At 41.5% G+C, this 21,088-nt stretch overlaps 1 protein-coding gene and 1 non-coding gene across 10 annotated transcripts in view; one reads left to right on the top strand and one right to left on the bottom strand.

Annotated features, from left to right (window-relative positions):
• Positions 1–20,462, bottom strand: part of SSX2IP (SSX family member 2 interacting protein) — a 40,806-nt gene extending 20,344 nt beyond the window's left edge. For 3 of the 9 annotated variants that reach the window (XM_025872100.2, XM_073896401.1, XM_073896402.1), the window contains exons 1-3: positions 20,305–20,462; positions 1,231–1,362; positions 3–172 (exon numbers count right to left, since the gene is read on the bottom strand). In XM_025872100.2, the coding sequence (XP_025727885.1) occupies positions 3–172; positions 1,231–1,273 (213 nt within the window). In that variant the 5' untranslated portion in view covers positions 1,274–1,362; positions 20,305–20,462. Of the gene's footprint in view, positions 1–2; positions 173–1,230; positions 1,363–4,495; positions 4,603–14,733; positions 14,855–20,062; positions 20,231–20,304 lie in introns of those variants that run through there. The other 6 variants (XM_025872096.2, XM_025872101.2, XM_025872102.2 and 3 more) reach the window with 4 other exon arrangements.
• On the top strand, positions 1,968–2,073 carry LOC112824695 (U6 spliceosomal RNA). The gene has a single exon (XR_003208498.1). It is a non-coding gene; the product is annotated as a U6 spliceosomal RNA (small nuclear RNA).
• Positions 20,463–21,088: the final 626 nt, after the last annotated feature.

Genomic DNA, 21,088 nt, shown 5'->3' with positions numbered 1-21,088 from the left:
ACCTGATCAAGATATGAAATACTTTGTTCAATATTCTCTTCTGTGCAGAAGGCACTGAAAAAACTGTGCACATTTTTTGATAAAGGTATTGAAGAACATAGCACTTGCTGTGAGTATAAACTTGATGGAGACATCTTTGTTTCTGAGGTATATTGACAGATATTTTTGCTTTCTGAAAGAATAAAAGGCATTTACTCAATTTATAAAACATATGCAAACTATCTCCATTACCAAAGACCTTGAATTATATAAATATTTTTAAGTATTTTCAAATTAAGGCAAAGCTGTTTTTTGCATGAAAACTACAAAAGTTGACCCTTAAACAACACAGGGGTTAGGGGCACCGACTCCTCATGCAGTGGAAAATCTGTGTATCACTTTTTTTTTTTAAGATTTATTTGAGAGAGAGAGAAAGCATGTGCACGAGCAGGAGGAGGGGCAGAGGGAGAAGGAGAAGCGACTCCCCGCTGAGCAAGGAGCCCTATGCAGGGCTTGATCCCAGGACCCTGAGATCACGACCTGAGCCCAAGGCAGCCCCTTAACCGACTGAGCCACCCAGGCGCCCCCTTGTGTATCCCTTTTGACTTCCACAAAACTTAACTACTAATAGCCTACTGATGACCAAAAGCCTTACCAATAACAGTTGATGTATCACATTAGTATAGTCTTACAATAAAGCTAGGGAAAAAATCACAAGAGAAAATACATTTACAGTACCGTACTACATTTATTGAAAAAAATCTGTGTATAAGTGGACCCACACAGTTCAAACCCATGTTATTCAAGAGTCAACTGTACTTTTTTCAAAAAGATACAACTATAAGGTGCCCTTAGTAGGCATGTTAAGCTACAATATACTACCTTAACTTACAGTATTTCAGACTTATAAAAATAACAGACAAAAACCACCTGAGTCAAAAGTTATGGATTAAAGGAATAAATCACAGCAACGTACTGACGTACCCAATAAATTTATTTCAAATGCATAAACATTCCTCTCCAAGATAATAACAATCAAACCCATCATCCATCAAAGGCACTGAACCCCACTAATTATGGCACAATTCTTAGCTTTCCCAGATAAACTTTCTGAAAATAAAAATTAGATATTTTACTATTTATGTCTCTCTCTAGTCACATCTTCGATATTTGTGATAATTATTTATAGTTTCATTTAAAAATTCCCCTTTACAATTACTGCTTTAGTCTACCCTTATTTTAGACCATTACCTGAAGACAGATCTGGGTCTGTAACAGTCATCCACTCTCCCATAGCAGTCACGAGGGCCGGGCTACCTGAGGAACCAGTTCAGCGGCTAAACATTTAGTCCAGCTGCTGTCACTCTTCTATGTAGGCATCTCCTTAAAAAGCAAATTGTAAAACAGTAACATTTAACTAAAAATATAAAAGCAAATATAAAATCAATGTGTAAAAAGAAGGATTTTGCATTATTTATTTCCATACACTCTCATACAGAACATGGTAGAGCTCAATAATAACCCTGTGTGTGTGCGTGCACATGCGCATGTGTTTAAGGATCAGGAGTAAAGGGTTAACAAGTTCTACCAAGGCATTCACATTACTTCATTTACAAAGTACATGATACATGATTTGACTCATAATATAAATCTAAGGTACAGCATCGTACTAAGTAATAACGATTTCTATATTAAATCCTCTAAAATAAAGTACAAAGTATTTATACAGATAAGGGGATAAAAAACTTCTTGGCTAACATTTTCATTTTTTGTTTTTATTAACTATATTAGCAAAAAGAAATTTTAATTACTATTCCCAATGTTGGCACAGATGTAGAAAAAAGCCTACTTCCATACACTGCTCTCCAGAAAGATCCCATCAATTCATACTACTACAGCAATTTGGCAATATGTATCACATCTTACAAATGAAATATATTTTGACCTAGAAATACCACTTATAAAATTTTATCCTAATAAAATGATTTGTGCTTGCTTTGGCAACACACAGACTAAAACTGGAACAACACAGAGAAGATTAGCATGGCCCTGCACAAGGATGACATGCAAATTTGTGAAGCATTCCCTATTTTTGCATGTGGAACTTAAGAACCAAAACAGACGAACACGGGGAAAAAAAAGAGAAGCAAACCATCAAACGGACTCTTAACTGTAGAGAACAAACTGAGAGTTGCCGGAGGAAGGTGGGGGGGGATGGGTTAAATGATTGGTATTAAAGAGAGCACTTGTTGTGATGAATCACTAAATTCTACACCTGAAATTAATATTGCACTGTACGTTAACTGGAATTTAAATAAAAACTTGGAAAAGAAAAAAATGATTTGTATAAAAATTCATCTACACATTGTTCTTGATAACATCAAAAAACTGGAAATAGGTTATATGCTCCACAGGAGACTGGTTAAATGACACATTTATACAACAGAACATCTTTAAACACAACCAGGTGGAATTAAGGTGGTTACCATATGAATGAAGGGGACTAAGTGTTAAGAACCTTTCATGTAACTGTTTCACATACACTTTCAGCCTACCATCATGTTTCCACTTTTTTATAGAGAAAATGGAAGAAATGAATATTTCTCCAGCATAAAAAAATTCAAATGAACTTATAAATGACAACTGGGAATTGATTTCAAGGTCAGGGATAGGAGGAGGAGTGATGACTACAGGCAAACTGGAGGACACGTGCCACCACTTTGGACACCTGCTTCTCAGTTACAATAAACTGCGGCCAAGAGAGAAAGCAGGTCGTGTGTTGCTATCTTTCCATCTTTCAAGGGATGTTGGAATTCTGGATTTTTATGTGGAATCTCGAAATTCGTAAATGTGAGAAGCTACTTAAAAAGATTATGCAAGGTATCCTGTGGGAAGGGGGCGTGGCTGGAAGGAGGATGTGAGAGAGCCTTTTGCATCGTGATCTGAGAGAAGGCTACACGAGCCACCAAGTTGTACCCTTAAGATCCGGGCACCTCACTGGATGTAAGTTACCTTTCTAATGACAACATTTTTTAATAAGCCAAATCAAATGTGTCTTTAGGCCAGATCTGGACTGTGAATCAGAGTTCACAACCCCTATTCTGAATATTTAAGGTTGTGGAGAAATAGGGGCACCTGGGTGGCTCAGGTGGTTAAGCGTCTGCCTTCGGCTCAGGAGATGAACCCAAAGGTCCAGCATCTGCATCACATCATCAGGCTCCCTGCTCGGTGGGGGAGTCGGCTTCTCCGCCCCCCCCCACCACCGGCCCTCATCCCCACCTACAGCCCCTCATGCTCACGCTCTCTCACTCACTCCCTCTCTCAAATAAATACAATGTTTAAAAAAAAAAAAGATCGTGGAGAAATATTCATAATGTAATACTGAAGTGAGATGAAAATTTTCATTCATTCAATAGATTTTTAATTGTGCTATACATGCCAGGCACACTCTTCTAGGCACAAGGGAGGCCCTGCCCTCAAGTTCACATGCTAGTGGGGGTGGAAATAGATAACTAAGTAATAAATTAACATAACAGAGTGTGATGAGGACTATAAAGAAAACAAAACACAGTAACATGAGAGTACTGGAGCGAGGGTATCCAGATTCACCAAGGAAGGCCGCACCAGGACACTGAGACCTAAATGATACACAATCAACCACAAGATGATCAGTGACCAGAGCAGCCCAGGCAGAGGAAACAGCAGGTACAAAGACCCAAGATGGAAACGAACTTGGTAAATATGAAAACCATGAAGAAGGCCAGTACCTTTGAAGCACAGTACACAAGGAGAGAGGGTAGGAAGCTGGATTTTCTCTTAAGTTGCAATGAAAAGCTATCGAAGGAGTTTAGGCAGGAAAGCCAACAGGATCTTCTTTAGGCTTTGAAAAAGATCCCTTCAGCTACTCTACCCTCTGTGAGTATATTAGAGGTGGGCGACAGTGGGAGGCTGGAAGATATCGGGCCACTGCAACTAGGCAAGACCATTTTTACACTACGACTAGAACAGCAGGAGTGGACACAGGTGGATCAATCAGGGATGGGTTCTGGAGAAAGAACCTGCAGGAGTTGAAGACAGAATGAAGTACGGGCAAAAGAGAAATCAAGGATGATTCCTAGGTCATATAGGAGCCTACAATATATCCCAATGCAAATGATGCGATGTGTTGTAGTGCATGTTACAGTGTCACACACATACGGGGGCTGCCAAGTCTGGTGTGGATTTTTGCTATTCTTCTACTCATGTGCCTTGCTAAGAGCAACCTGAACCATTCTGCACTTCCCCGTCCTTATATGGGTGCCTTCAGCAACAGGAGGAGCAGAATAAAAGTTCAGTCTGCACCAAGACAAGACAATGATTTTACGTTTCGCTTCCAGAGATAGTAGCCATAAACAAAACAAGATCCAAGGGACTTATAAACCCATCTACTCTAACCCAGCTCTGCTTTGGCTAAGTTACTAAACTCTTCCAAGCCCTGGTTTCCTCACTGGTAAACTGCCATAATAATGACTCTTACTTCAGTTTCCCCAGAGGATTAAGTGAGATGATGCATATAAAGAAGTATTCAGCACACGGCCTGGCATATGGGGCACACGGAATTAATATTGTCTTCATCATCGCCATCATCATCATTATCTGGATACAGATCTGTTTGGTATAAATGACAGGATTCCAAAACCTATAACAAAAGGCACTGTTGCTCTTAATAAAAGCTGAACACCTTAGAAAATTTGGAGACAGATATCCTCATAAAACCACACTAGGCAGTGGGATTAATTCTTTGTAATTGTTAGGTTGCGGGGGGGGGGGGACAGGATCAGAGGAAAAAGGCACTTTTCCAAGCCCTTCTTGTTCCTGTTTTTTTTTTTTTTAAATAAGACACAACACTGCCTTAAGTGCCTTTCCCCTCATACAGAAAGATCAAACACCAGAATGTCTACTATACATCCATTCTTTAAAGTTGTAATTTCAGTCAGTTATTCTTCCTCTGTGAATTTAGCTCTCCAGCATCTACGGGTTCAGACGGTGAACTGTTCCCTGCCCTGTTATTTAGAATAACAAAAACAACAACAACAAAAACAACCAACTGTGAAATATTTAGGTCTAGTTAAATGTTCACAATGAAAACCAAAACACTTTGAAGCACTACGAAACAAAGAAGTTACCAACAGAATATGATTTCACACAATCTCACGGTTTCTATGTATTCTGTTCAATGATGCACCAAATTATACACTAGGAGGTCTGTGATAAAAGTTACCCAGTCAGACTCTTAATCAATATACAAGCCGAAACTGAGAGACTAATTTAAGCAAGTTATCCTATTCTAGCTCAACTACAGTCAAATTTCATTGTTGAAGGTTACAAACTATTTTATAAAGATATTATAAGACATCAGTATTAATTTCAAAAGCAAAAAAAAAAGGTAACAGAAGAACCTCCGCTTCGCATAAACCTAATACCATCACAAGTACATTTCAACTTGAAAGCTTCAAAAGCAGCCAAGAAGGACTCCATTACAGCTGAGTGCTGGAGGGGCGCCTGGGTGGCTCAGTCAGTTAAAGCTGAGTGCTGGAGCACACAATGAAGTTCCATATTACAGATTAATCAAGTCAGAGCAAAGCATTCGACAGTAGACCATAAGCATACAAGAACAAACTTGGTTATAACTAGCATTGTTATTAGAGTTTCATTATAGAAGAAGAAAGGGAAGAAGCTGACAGTAAATCATGTTTTGGTTCAAGTAATCTGTAACCCCCATTTCTCTATACCACTGGTTAGGGAAACTGTCCAGATTGCAAGAGAGGACAAATTCATGAGTGAATTTTATGAGCAAAACTTGAAGATTAAACAATTTAGCCACCCTGTAAAAGTCATTTCATTCATCTAAGATTGTTGAGGATTAACCCTGAAATAACTTAAAGAAAAAAACATCTATAAAGTAATCCATAAGAATTCTTCCTCCTAATCTTTAAGTCAGAGAGACATGGTTTTATTCCTTCCTGGTGGATAACATGTATATAGGCACCTAATAAACTTCCTTGATTCCAAGTATTTCTCAATGCACATTCCAGTAAGTCAGTCTACATAACAGAAAATCTTACTAATTGCAGTAACATTGCAATAGTTTCAGTAAAAATGTTACCTTACTATTTCTGAGGAACTACTTTGGCTTCCCTCATATGGTGCCATATCTCGGGTGTAAATAAGCAAGGGTACTGTCGTGTTTCCCGGGTAAAATGATTACGCAGACCTTAAGAATTATCTAATAGCAATTTCTGGGTTAGAATCCTGACAGAAAATGGGGAACTAGTGAGACATTTGACCTTAACATAACTGTACCCTTTCTGAAGTGAAGATTTTAATAAAGTTTCATACATCTATCATTCTTCATGTCAAAGCACTTTCTTTCATATATATTTACCTATATTATAGACAGAAAACTTGGGCTTAGGGGAGCTAACAGGATTGCCTGAGGCCACATTTCTAATTGGTTGTGAAGCCTGGACACAAATCTGTCTTCAAAAATGCTTTTTTCACTCCATTACCACGTAACCTTTCTACACTGTCCACACAAACCTCTATAGAGTTAAAAGGAGAATAAAAAAGATTTCCATCAAGTTTCTTTAAAAGAACGAGTCCCAGAGTTCACCTGAAATCATTCCACTCAGAGCGTACAATCCTTAAAGGAACTCACCTCCAACTTATATTGAGGCACACTGGTAACCTTCTCTGCTACGTCACAAACGACAGCTTTTTTCTCACTTAGAAATGCTTTGCTTTGAAAAGGTTTAAAAACAATTCTCAGAAATGAGATCAGTTCTATTGAAAGTTTAACGAGGGTGAAATAACTCATCTTACCATTTTAAGACAACATCAAAACTCAAAGTTTATAGATGTTCAGTAAAAACATTTGTGGTTCAGGTTACTTACACCTGTTTTTCTTTTTATCTTTTTTCCAGCAGAAAAGTTCCTTGGCTGGTTATTGCTCTTCCTTTTATCCAAAAAACTCAAGGGGTCTCAAGGTCTCAATATACAATGATCACTTGTAAAATATGGGGGGAAGGCAACCTCTAAGGTGGCTCCCAATTATCCCTGTTACCTGGCGTATGCACCTGTGGGCGCCTCTACTCCTTGGCTGTGGGCTGGACTTAGTGGCTAGCTTCTAAAAGTAGACTACAGCAAGAGGTAAAAGGGGTTTCTTTTCCAAATTCAGGTGACTAAAAGGCGTGACTTCCTTTTGGGATCCCTTATCACTGTCTCTCTGATCCCTGTCATGAGAGGCTGCTGTGGCAAGGTTAACTGATATCTCCAGCCAACAGCCAGTGAGGACCTGGAGCCTGCCCAGAGCCACAGGAGTGAGTTTAGAAGTATTCTCCCCCAGGCAAACCTTGATGACTACCACCTTGGCCAACACCTTGATCACCACCTAGTGAGAGATCCTGAGCCACAGGCACCCAGACAAGCCACACCCAGATTTGTGACTGACAGAAACTGGAAAATAAATGCTTGGTGTTTTAAGCTGCGAAGCTCTGGAGTCATTTGTTATGCAGCAATAGATAAGTAATACAAGTTTTTACAATATATATATATACACACACACATTTCTGAGTCCCTTCCATAATTTACCTGTCTCTAGCTGAAACGTAACTAAAGTGACATCACACACTACAAGTGCAACAATCAGCTTTATGACAATATCCCCCAGTAGTACAATTAATCGCTCCGTATTATTACAGGGAGATGCCTCCCCTACTGGTTTATGAACTTCTACAGGAAGTTACGAGCTTTCCTACAGGGTAGGGATCTTTGTTGTATCCGTGCTTGAAACAAAGCAGATGCTCAGTAAATATTTAGAAAATGAACTGCCTCCTGCACACGGCCCACCCACCTCCAGCCTGTGCTTTCCCTTCACCTAACCCAAGACGAATGCTTCCCCAAGCCCAGAAGAAGAACCACCATCAGCCACCCACCCCCCACCCCCGCCCCACAGGCTCTCTTGGTTCTCTGTTTGCGGATTTGTTTCATCATTCCTAGCTAGACTCTCACACGCTGCACGTTTCACACTCCTGTCTTCCCCCCACTAATCTTAACAGAACAAGACTCAATAACTGATGATAAATCCACACGTTCACTCCAGCAAGCAAAGGTGGATAAAGGAAAACAGCAATGGAAAAGAGGCCAAAGATGTGAGTCCTCTGGAGAAAAGTATTACTCTCTTCATCTCCTAAATCTCTAACACATCTACCAACTGAACGAGAGCTCAGCAGAAACATAAGTAGTATCTTGATTACAAGATTTCCTTCACACAGTACAATATTTTAAGTATTCTTTTCAAGTTCACTTGAAATTCAAACTTGAGAAGGCACAACTGCCTACCTAATCAGAATTCTAAAACTTCAATCAAGTGTCAGAAAATAATAGCTTTTCATTATACAGGGAAGCAGTAACATTATGCCATCTAGGTTTCTAAATATTGCACAGGATTTGTCACAAACAGCTAACGACTAAAATCTCGGCTAAAATCTCACAAAGTTAGACTTACCAAATTGTCAGGCTAAGAACATAAAATTACTAAAACTCAATCTTTAAATATTATTCCTAGCTTACAAATGCAGGCATAAAAATTAAAAATTGTTATCTGCATATTTTAAATAGATGTTATTACTCTCAAAAAGCAAATATGATTATTTAAAAATTGAATACCACCATCTGTGTTATTGTTCCAAAGGAGACTACAGATTTTAATTCCATTATAAATACTTCTGCTGCCCCACACAAAACCATTCAGGTGTGCACATCAATGTAGAAACACACTAATTCAACTTCTTAGAAAATCTACCTTTTACAAATTTAAAATCTAAATGAGTTCATTTGCGTGGCAGAATTTAATTGTGTACTTTCCCACAAACTCCTCATAACTTAAATTTGAATAAATATCTGAATGGCTGAAATGCAAAATGCGGCGTTGCCTTCACCACCTGCCCCTCTGGCTGAGTCTGCTGCTCCGGGGACTGACACCTGGGAGCACGGTGCGCTCAGCGCAAGCTGCACAGGCCTCAGCCAGACAGGCTGGGGTTCCGTTGTGACCGGGTCTCCTGGGAAATGGGGTGACACCGTCTTCTTTGGAGGGTGGTTGTGGGACTGTAATGAGGTCACAGGAGAAAACTAAGCATTGCACACCTGGCAGAGAGGGAACTGATGTAACAAACATGTGCCAGATGCCGTTCTCAACGCTTTACACATATTATGAAGCCGATCTTCACAACAATCCTACGTTATCTCCTTTTTACAGATGAGGAAATCGAGGCACAGAAAAGCTAGACGCCCCCTCCCCAGACTCGAGAGCCCATCCTCTTAACCAACACACGCTGCCACGGCCGCAGCGGCGGCGAAGCTCGGGGAACAGTACTCCTCCCAGGGATCCTTAACGGCCACGCTCGCTAACCGGTACCCCCAGCTGGGCCAGGACCGCACGAGACAGCGTGAAGACACAGATGACGGTAAAATACTGCCTGTGCATCCCTCTGGGTTGAGGATACAATCCCGGTGAAGCTCCAGGCCACAATCTGCCATTAGAAAGCCACCCTCTTAGTAGCTTTGGGAGCTGTATTTTGTTTTGTTTTGTTTTGTTTTTAAGATTTTATTTATTTATTTGAGAGAGAGAGAATGAGAGCGAGCACGAGGGAAGAGGGTCAGAGGGAGAAGCAGACTCCCTGTTGAGCAGGGAGTCCGATGTGGGACTCGATCCCGGGACTCCAGGATCATGACCGGAGCCGAAGGCAGTCGCTTAACCGACTGAGTCACCCAGGCACCCTGGGAGCTGTATTTTCAACTTCTGACACACACCCTAGGGCCCACCGTTGCTGCAGTATGAGAAACAGGATGCTATAATGGTTAAAAGCCCAGGATCCAAAGTCAGACCACCCCAGTTCCACCACCCACAAACGAAGTGGCCCTGAACAGAAATCTCTGGACTTCATTTTCCTCATTTGCAAAAGGAGAGTAAAAACAGTCTTTTAGCCTCAAAGGATTATCATATGACTAAGTAACACACTGAGTTTTAAAATTTATTTAATAACCTTATTAATTAGGCTTATGCACGTGCAGGGTTTAACACAGGGTCTTGGGCACATGGCAAGTTCTCAATAAATGTTAGCTATTATTATTTTAGTAACTTGGAAAGATTTCATGATATTTTGTTAACTAAAAAATTTGCAGAACAATATCTAACACGACCTTATTTGGTCTTCAAAAAAAACCCAAACTATAGGAGTATATAGATATAGGTATAAATTCTGCTCTATAAACACAGAAGTTTGTATAAGAACAGAAAAAACTAGAAAACAAAACCAACCTGTGAGGAGAAAAGGGACTTTATCTCTTTATGTATTTACCCACGCACACAGAGAATTATGGGTAATCCTTACTTTTTTGTGTCTCCCAAATTTTCTGTTAAGTGAATGTACTTTTCTTACAATGAGAAAAAAAAAATCCATGTTTTTAAAAGGCAATTACAGTGATAGGTAGCAGCAAAGGGCATGAACAGCATCACTCTCAAACACCAAAATTAATGGCAGAATGGCATAAGTAACAAAAAATACGAAATATTTATTTCCAGATTAATCAATCAATCTGCAGTATCTTAACGCACAAAAGCAAGCAGCTCTGTTGGGCAAATTTCTAACCGGCTCTCTGGTTAGAAATTATGCGAATGTCCCAAAGCTACTCAGATAACCAATTATGTAAGGGCAACAGTACTTTAGCAGAGGTCAGTAGTTTGTAGTTTTAGATGGCAATCTAGCAGTCTACAAAAATCAATTATGCTTCTAGGCATCTATTACTACATATTCTGTCACATGAATGAGCAAGCAAATTGTAATGGCAAGGAACTGGAGACAATCTAAATGTCCATCAACAAACAGTTAAAAGCCAATACAGATAGTAGAGCCAAAACATGGGCTACTTTGGGATTATTACGGCAGATCTGCATGTATAGCAAGGAAAAAAAACAAGTTATGGATAATAAGAATACTGTGATCACCATTTTCCTTTAAAATCAAACTATCTAAAAACTACCTGAATTTAGGAGAAAGGTCTAGAAAAGTTACAAACTGTTACTAACATGACAATCCTGTGGAATGAGATGCCGGGTATAGGGAGGGGTGGACCCCACCTACATTCACTTCTTCCCTAGTACATTTTGATATAGCTGGAGTGTTTTAGGAGCATGGATTATTTTGTAAAATTCTTAGAGGCAGTGGATTCATGCAGAATTAATGAGGTAATGTGTGTGGAAACACTCCCACCTCAATCCCAGATAGTAGCACCCCTACCTTTTAGTGGAAATACCAACTTAGACAAATGATAAATTCTTTCCACCAATGAATTACACTTCTAGCACCATTCCCACATATTCACGCATACAAGTAAGCAAAGGTGATGCAGTCTTTACACTGATGCCCTGCTTTGTCGGAGCATATCTGTGGGGATCTAGCCCATCAGGGAAGACTCACCACCACCACCACCACCAGCCCCGCCCCAAACCCCACTGCTGTGAAGAGGAAAGACAGAAAGAGTACTGGCAGACCTGGCAAAGGGGGACTGTCCCTCTGGTTTAATTATAATCTAAACTTGGTAGGAGAAAAGAGGGGAGAGACTGACTTTGATTTTTAACTATTAAGATTCTTTTCAAAAAAGAATGTTCTTACTCTATCGACCTTCTATAACTCAAGCAACTAGTAAGGTGTATTTCTCTCCTTCAGGAGAGCAGCTGATGAAGTTACATAGGTATGTACTTAAGAGTTATGCCACACCATCTGATATTTCATTGTATACTGACTTTCTATTGCTAATGTTTTCATCTGTTTTGGTCGTGGCTCCCCAAAAGAATTGTTAGTTGTTGTTTGGCTTTGTTTTTGAAGGTACTGTCATTTCAGGGAAGGTGCACAGGAGGATAGTGAAAGAGCACAAGACCAGGTGTCAGGGGCTAAGGTTCTCAGGGCCACTTCTATCATTTACTGAGCAAGCCTGAGCTCCTCACCATTTCTCTGGTTTTCAGTTTCCACATCTGTAAAATAAGGAGGTTGAACTAGATGATCTTTAAAGAATTTTTAGTCTATTATTTATGTTTTTTACATTTCTCATGGGACTTAATATGGAATTGAGTAGAGCTATTCATATCAAAATGTCTTCTTTACATTTTTATAACAATGTGCACACATGGTCTTCACAACCGTTTGTTTAGCAAATGAAATTCTACCAAATTCTAACAATAATGATTTATTAAGCATATACCATTTACGAGGAAAAATTGGAAGCATTTTACGTGTATTAACTCGTTTAATCTCACAAAAGCCTAAAGAGTTACCCGTCCCCATTACAGATGACAAAACTGAGACCCAGAGAGCTTTCTTGCCCGAGGTCACACCGCTAGAATGTGACAAAGCCAAGATTCAAACCCAAGTAGTCCAACACATTTAACTATTACACCCTACAGTCTTTACCGAAGGAGAGGAGGGAATACACAGTATGTGAGCTGCTTTTCACTGAACACACACACAGGTACTCACTTTTCTACCAAATCACCTTGAGATGAAATTACAATCAGATCGTAATTATTTCAACTGAGTGACTGGGATGTGAACTATGTAAGAACAGACAAACATTAAATGTTATAGCAATTCAAACAAATTATTTTTGAAAAATCTAGTGAACAGAGATGTCAAATTGCCAGGCTTTCCCCGAACTGCCATTCCCTTCTGTTTGTGCTTCCAGATAGATCTCGCTGTAATGAAACTTCTCTCCCACCACCTAAACGGAGCCTCTAGTCAGCAGGCCTGGCATCGTACTCTTTGTACTCTGCTTTGCCATGAGGTATCATAAATGACCCATGGTGGCATCCAGTCAAATGTTCGCTGAATAAATGTCAACTAAGCTCAATGACATATTAGTGTGAGGTATACTGCTTTAATATGACAGACCAGAATCCATACTTAAGCCATGCTGCATCTTAGAAGGGCTTTCAATTCAATCTTGATTGGTGCCAGCTCAGAGAAGCAGCAAGGGGGCCTAAGTATATGAATCAAGAGCATGACAATTTAGAGACAGTACACCAATTTCAAATTCTTCCAGTGTACATGTAGGAAAGCATCATGTTCTTATAAGAGGATTAAGAACAAAAAAGAAACACCGTTTTAACATCTATCTTACTTTTTAAGGCTGAAAATCAGCTAAGAAGTCCAAGTAAAAAAAAGTTACCATTCGTTGGTATTTTATTACTAAATGTAGTAAAGACCATGGAAATAACAACAACAACAACAAAAGCCCCACCACAACTCATGAATTTGTAATAGTGTAATCATGTATCTGTAGTAGCTTTTTCAATGATTCAGCCCAAATTCAATCATCAGTTATAGTTCTCAAATTGTGGTCCCAGAACCAGTGGCATCAATAGCACCTAGGAAATTGTTAAAAATGCAAATTCTCCAGGCACCTGGGTGGTTCAGTCAGTTAAGCTTCCGACTTCAGCTCAGGTCATGATCTCCAATAAAATCTGTCTCTCTCAAATAAAATCTTTAAAAAAATGCAAATTCTCAAGTCCCACTCCAGGTCTAAAGATTCAGAAACTCTGGGAGTGGGACCCACAAATCAGTGTTTTAACAGAACCTCCATGAGATTCTGATGCATCAAATTTGATGCATCAGATGGCTATACTCTATAGAATGTGCTTCAGTAGAAGTTAGTCTATTTATGCAGTTTAGAATATGGAATACCAAAAGGAATTCTTACTTAAAGGTGCTACAGAATGGATTTTAGGAATAATGTAAAAGTGTTCCAGAGTACTAGATGAGGGTTGAAAATAACAGTCCTAGTGACTGTCCGGCTAAGGCTTACTAAACCTTGGAGGGTGGGAGAACCTTTGAAAAACAAATTTGGCAGGTGAGATTCATATATCCTATTCACCCACTCCACAACCTAGCAGGTCCATGTCTAGGTATAAACCTAAGAGAAACTTTTGCATCTAAGCGCCGAGAGGCATGAACATAAACAGTGGCACTCTTGACAGGAGCCAAGGAGCACAAGAGCATAACTCTGGAAGCAACCCAAACACCCATCAAGAGGAGAATGAATAAACTGTGGCATATATGCAAAACGGAATATTATGCAGCAATCAGAAAACTACAGTGACACACAATCTAGAGGAATGTCAGCAAATACTAAGCGGATGAATTTCAGGATTATAATAAGTGAAAAGCGCCTCAGAAGACAGGGCATGTAACATGGGTGTTAATTGTGTATGTGTTTGGAAAACTCATAGATGCAATAAAACTATGTTTTAAAAGATACCAAGGGAATAATGTATATAAGATTCGGTAAACAAGGGGTGCCTGGGTGGCTCAGTCAGCTGAACGACTGACTCTTGATTTCGGCTTAGGTTTTGATTTCAGCGTCGGGCTATCGAGCCTCGCATCGGGCTCTGCAGTCAGCATGGAGTCTGCTTGTCCCTCTCCTGCTCCTCTCCCAACTCTCTCTCTCTCTCTCAAATAAATAAAATCTTAAAAAAAAAAAGTCAGTAAACAGTTGCCTCAGGTGAGGCAAACAGAGCAAAGGATTGGTCGCGTCCACATGGTCACATAGAGATTATTGTTAAGGTCCTAGCTTATGTTAGGTAGTATTTAGTATTAAAACTAAGTAAACAGATCAGTTATGAGAATGTGTTCTAAGGCAAGCAATGTAACTAACTCTTTGTACCTGAAGTCCTTTATTTTTTTTTTTAAATATACGGGTGCCTGGGTGGCTCAGTCAGGTAAGCGTCCAACTCTTCATCTCATTTCAGGTCTTGATCTCAGGGTCATGAGTTCAAGCCCCGTGTTGGGCTCCATGTGGAGCCTACACTAAAAAAATAAAATAAAAAATAAAGGGTGCCTGGGTGGCTCAGTCGGGTAAGCAGCTGCCTTTGGCTCAGGTCATGATCTCAGGGTTCTGGGACCCCAATGAGCCCCACTTCGGGCTCCCTGCTTGGAGGGGAGTCTGCTTCTCCCTCTCCCACTGCTTCTAACCCCCCATCGTGTGTGCATGCTGTCTCAAAATCTTTTAAAAAACAAAAAATAAATTAAAAAATATATATATATATACTGCTCCTCAACTATGTCAAACACTTCTAAATTCTACCCAATCTTGGCGATGAGACACTAAGAGCCCTGGGTCCTCAGCCTGACAACAGCCAAGGCAGGGGTTAAACTGTTTTGGGTCACAGAATCCAAACCCAGTGACTCTCCTCCCTTAAAAGTGCAAAGACAAGTAGTTTTGGCTATAGTTTCAGAGGGTCTATGAAGCCATTCAGATCTACACAGGATCCATGGATAAGGAGTGAAAAACTGGAACTCCCGTACTAGTTAATTACAAGAATCTGGTGGGAGACAACAACTCTCAGGTGATGTGGGTCATCAGCTATGTCATCCTTACAATGGCCCCAGAAAGGAGGAGATAGAACACTATTTTATTGACGGAAGAATCTGAGACTCAGAGAGACTAAGTAACTTGCCCAGTTACAAACCTGGGGGGGCAGGAATAAAAACGCAGCTATTTAATAATATGGAAGGTAAGAATAAAAACGAGCTATTTATGATTCCAAAGTCTCACAGATCCTGGCCTTCTCTTGACTCTCAAGAAGTATCCCAAGTAAATGATATAAATTCTGTGGGCCCAACTCTTCATTATAAAATAACACAGCTGATGATGGGTTGTATTTATTGATGATTTCTAGGATGTCTTCTGGAGTTTATATTCTTGATCTCATGTGCAAGGATACTTCTAAAACTTGGATACAGAATAAAAGAATAATGTTAAAGGTGCCAACTTATGGATAGGAAAGTATAGACAAGCAAATAATCTACTGGCAAAGGACTGACAAACTCAAGACTGGGATCTTTATAACCTAGACTAACTTTCAGATAAAAAGCATATGCAATGGCTGGTACCCACCTTGGATTGTAAGTAGCTAATGGCCACTTGTTAAACTCTATACATGATTTTAAATTCATATATAGTGCTATGATTTCTTTAGAGCAATACTCTTCTAGCAATCTCCTCCCAACTTGATGTTTCCAAAACATTAAGGTTCCATTTTTAGCAGCCCTGACACAAAAATATTATACCTAACTAGGCAATTAATGGTCAGGGCCTGGTTGATGGACTTAGCCATGACAATGAGTATTGTGAAGGACAGATAAATACTTCAGAAGTTGGACTGACAAACACGATGACTAGTATACAAAAGGGAGGCATTTATTCTCTCATGTAAAAATCAGTCTTTGGTACTAGACAGAGAACAGAGTCACTTAAAGAGAACAGAGGAGTAAGGTGAATAAAATTGGGTCTGGTTAAGTATGTGGTGATAATGAGCTCAGTGTGGAACTTGCTGCGTTTAGAGAAGCCCTCATAAGACATTCAAATAGGGATAAACTCTAGGGCTTGGAGATCAAAACACGTCAGGGCAGAATTAGGAGTCATCAGCATATGTGTGGTAGTTGAATCCATACAGAGAAAAGAGGCAGCAGAAAGAACCCCAAAGAACATCAACATGCAGCAGGTGAGTGAAGGGGACCTAGATATAGGAGATAAAAAACTGGGGGGGGAAGCCAAGGGAAAAGAAACTCTTGGGGCGGGGGGTGATGAACAGCGGCAAATACCATGAGAGAGAGAGATGGGAACAGAAAAATATGGTGGATTTGGCCATTAGTGACTTTATGACAAAGCTGAACAGTAAAAATGAAAATCAGATTTTAGAAAAGTGATCAGCAAATAAGAAAAGGAGACAATAAATCATGTGCTCATGAAGCTTAGTTTCATGGAATGTGAAAACGGACCTGTTTAAATGTAGAAAGGCTTTATTAGTTTATTAGATGCTCACGTATCCACTAGCACCTCAAAAAAAAATCCTGCCCTTGTTATTTCCTAATCAATTATAGCATTTTTTTTTCAGTATAGCATTTTTATATCAAATAGAAATAATATTAAATATCCGATAAATGTAAGTTATTTTTCCAGGCACCATTCAGGACATTAACATATTTTCTTATTTAATCACAACCCTATGAAGTATTATTATTCCTAACTTACAAATGAGACTAAGGCACAGAGAAGATAATGTCCAACAGTAACCTGCCCAAGATTGCGTAGCTAATAGCAGGATAGTCAAAACCAAAATTTGACTCAGCAGAGTCAGAGGGAGGGAGGGCAATGTGGGAAGAAGAGTTAACATGAGACCTGTGAACATCACTGGCTAACTGGCTGTAGTTTAACTTCTACTTTAAGAACTTATTTTTAACTTGGGAAAGATAGTTTGTGGTTTTTCTCATCTCAGACTCCTACACTGCGGGAACCTTTTTCTTTAATGGCCCTTAGGACACTTAGATTCTGTACTGCATTATAATTTTGTTATTTCTCTTACCGCATCACAAGCTGTAACTTACTTATCTTTGTATCCCTATTCCCCCAATCTTAAAAGTAAAACATGCTCAATAAAGGTTGGTTGTATGAGTCATCATTTCTGTTTTCCTCAATTTTCTGGGGGCTTCAATAAAATATTTTTCAAGTATTTAATTGCTGAGTAGGGCTGATGTCTCTCAGAAGCTACTTAGACCATCTATGCTCAGAACATTTTCAGATTATTCAAATTACTGATTTTGGTGGAAATACCCTTCTAAAAATCAAATATAATTCCCCCTGGATAATACCCTTCAAAGGTTCCCTGGCACTTAGGGTCAAAGGTCACAGCCCTGTTCTCTAACCTTATCACTCACAAACCCCACCAGGCTCCAACAACCAATCCACCAGGACATCCTCAACAGCATATTGGGCAGAACCAGACACCATGCACTTACCAGGTGAACTCCTTCTCTTCTGTCAAGACACAGCTGAAATTCTCCTTTCTAAAGCCTTCTCATATTTGCAATTTTCATTTTCTATTTTTGCTCTCTCCCTTACTACACTGTTAATTTCCTAAAAACAAACTCCTCAAGGCAACACTCATCTTTTTTCTCTTCAGGCCTGGCAAGGAGCAGCTCTGTTAGTGTTTATTAAAGCATAATTCAGTACATCTGCTGGTACTATGTATACTATTGACCCACTACCAAAAGTAAAGATTTCAGGTTGTCCTCCATTAGCAATAAAGAATGGTACACTTCTCTATTCCATCTCATCTCATTAACTTGTGAATTCAAGATTAACGTATACCTTCATTACCAGCTAATCATAATCACCATCACCAAAGACACAAAAAAGCCCATGGTAGGATCAAAACCCTTTGTGTCCTGAGCAAATGGTCAAACCAGTAAGACATATTCACAACTATTGTAAAAAATACCCCCCAAAAAATCACTTAAAAAGCTTTGGAATGCCTCCAATTTAAGGATGGGAAATGAATTAAAATCACACAATTCTGGGGCAGTATCTCTCTTTTAATCTGTAGGTGCGTAGTACACAGAAGACACTCAAATGTCTACCTTAATAAAACCCGTGTCATATCCAGCTTTATCAAAGAGCAGCTAGGTCAGGTTTTTGGAGAACCCAAGAATATAACCTTTGTGCTGGCCTTCAGGCTTTTGACAAATCATCTGAACAGTGAACATTGTAGTTTCTCGTATAGCGCCTCAGCATGTCTGGAAGGGAATGTGCTATAACAAGTCTTGTCACAAGGCACAATGTGTTATGAGGAGATCTTCACATTTCATCCTACAATAACAGTCTCTGCAGTTATCTTCAAGCTGCTTCACCCATGTTACTTAATCCTGGGGCTTTTTTATCTTCATCGCACAGATGGGGAAAGGGAAGAAAAGGCCCCCCAAAGTCACCAAAAGAGCCTTCATTTTAACCATCAGCTGCTAATCCTCTTTTCAAAGAACCATTTTGTTTGAGGAACTTTCACTGACATCAAGCACAACAGAGGGTCAAATTGGTCATTAGCTTTTACTTGTTTAGTGTGAATGAATACCGTAAGCTTCCTAGCCCTCTGTGTTATGATAGCTCTAGGAGAGGAGTTTTGATGGATTACTTTTGCTGACTGAATCCAAGTCCCTAAATCTACCTCTAACTTCTTCTAAATTTCAAGACAGCTTGACTTAAAGTTTAATTCTAAAAACATTTTTTTGTCTCTCTCCAGATCGCTCATCCTTTTCAAATTTTATTCAGTCTCTTAAATGTGTCAAGTCACACCCACTTTTCAGTTTAGGATCAAGACTACCAGGATTTTCTTCTGCCTGAAGAGGAGACCAATCCCTCCTGAGCAACGCAATGTTCCAAGGCATCCATCATTCACAAGCAACTTGAGAGACAGACTCTAATCTGTGTTGTTAGGGAAGCTCAACAATCTTAAACTGCAGGTAGCTTCTTACACTTCTGATCCACTCTTGGAGGAGTGCCTCCTCTAATCCTCTCCCCATCATGCTCCCCACCCCCAAAGGGAAAGCTCAATTCTCTCCGATTCAACAAGAACTACATCATCGGCCTTGCAAGATGACATTTTGGCAATCACAACTATGGACCTTGAAATGAGGTAACAACCTAAAGATCCCCACATTACATGTGCTAAGCACAAATTATTTAGCGGATTCCATTTCCTGGGCCCAAGTGACTTGCAAAACAGGGCGATCAGCATTGGCCCAAAAGCGGGCAGGGAGCTCACAATTCGGTTTACCATTCTTGACTGTAAAATTCTACACCAAAATATTTTCACACTCGCCTGACTCTCAGAGGATGTAAGCTCTTCCCCTTGACTTTTAACTAGATCTCGTCCCCTGCAGCGGCCACGGGCCACTCAGTAACTCATTCTAAGGACTGCCTCTTGCGGCTCGCCCCAACAAATCCCGAAGCCCGCAAACCCCGCAGCCTCTGCTAGCGACACACCGCAGCCCCAAACTAGCCATCCCTTCCTCCCCCACGTCTCCGCGTCGCTCGTCATCCCACGCCGGGCGCCACCCTCTCTCCATCCCGGAGAAGGTTTTGGGCTCCGCGGTCCGGAGCCCTCCCGTGGGCGCAGCGCTGCAACCGCCGGCGGGAGCGGACCCGAGCTGGCACCTACCTCCCACCTCCTCCTCCAGGCACGGCCGGGGTCAAAGGCTCGCCCGCCTCCTCCAACGGCCCCAACGGTCGCGCCGAGCCTCTCACTGAGAAGCGGGGCGCCGAGCCAGGTGCCGGCGCTCACCTCCGCACCCGCCCTCCGGCTCCCCGCCGGCGCCCGCCCCAGGCCCCGCCGGCGCCCCCGGCCCTCTGCGGGCGGGCGCGTCACAATCCCCGTCGCGGAGGTGGGGGGGGTGCTCTCACCGTCACGGCCCCCGAGAGCGGCGGGGAGGCACCGCTCGCTGTCCTAGACCGGCTCGCGCAGCCCCAAGGGCCCGCACAGGCGCGGCGGCACGCAGCGCCTCGCGCCCGCGGCCCCGCCTCGGCCTCGGGCTCCCGCCTTCCCCGCCCCCGGCCAGGCTCCGCTCCGCCCCTCGCGGCCACCCCCTGCTTCGGCAGGTTCGCAAGGTTCCCACCCCGCCCCCGCGCCGCCGGCGCCGCAGGCCCAGCCTTCTCTCATTGGCTCCGCCAGTTGCTAGGCGATGAACAACCGCGGCCTGCATTGGCCCCCGGAGTCTCCTCCCCCCCCTCCAAAAAAACCTAGAGAAAAAGAAAACCTCATCCCTAGAGCCGGAGCGGGATGCGGGCGCAGCTGCGGCTGCGGCACCTGTTACGCCCTGTGATTCACCCGGCCGGGCCCTACTCCCCGCCCCCTCCTTGCGCCCGCAGAGCTGGGGCCCCCGGGCTCCGTGGGGGGAGCGGGTCGTGGTTGCTTTAAGGCGCGTGTTCCGAGCCCCAGTGAGCCCCAACACCCACCCTAGAAGCAAAAGTGAAGCTCCCAGAAGACCCACGTGCGCTGGCAAAAGTGGAGAAATAAACCAAACAACACCCAGAATTAGGTCAGGCCCAGGGGAAGGGAGGTTCAAGCGTTGGGAATTGTGGATGCACACAACCCAACCCGGGGGAAGTTAGATGTAAAGTAGGGCAAAGAAACGGACCTGGGCAGAAGACAGAATACTAACCAACTCGTGAACTACAAGTTTATGCA

This window comes from Callorhinus ursinus, unplaced genomic scaffold (genome assembly GCF_003265705.2).
Source record: "Callorhinus ursinus isolate GAN/ISIS: 27379988/994484 unplaced genomic scaffold, GSC_fseal_2.0 scaffold9, whole genome shotgun sequence".
NCBI lineage: Eukaryota > Metazoa > Chordata > Mammalia > Carnivora > Otariidae > Callorhinus > Callorhinus ursinus.
The sequence above is the reverse complement of the archived record's forward strand: the minus strand, read 5'-3'. Positions and strand labels throughout refer to the sequence as shown.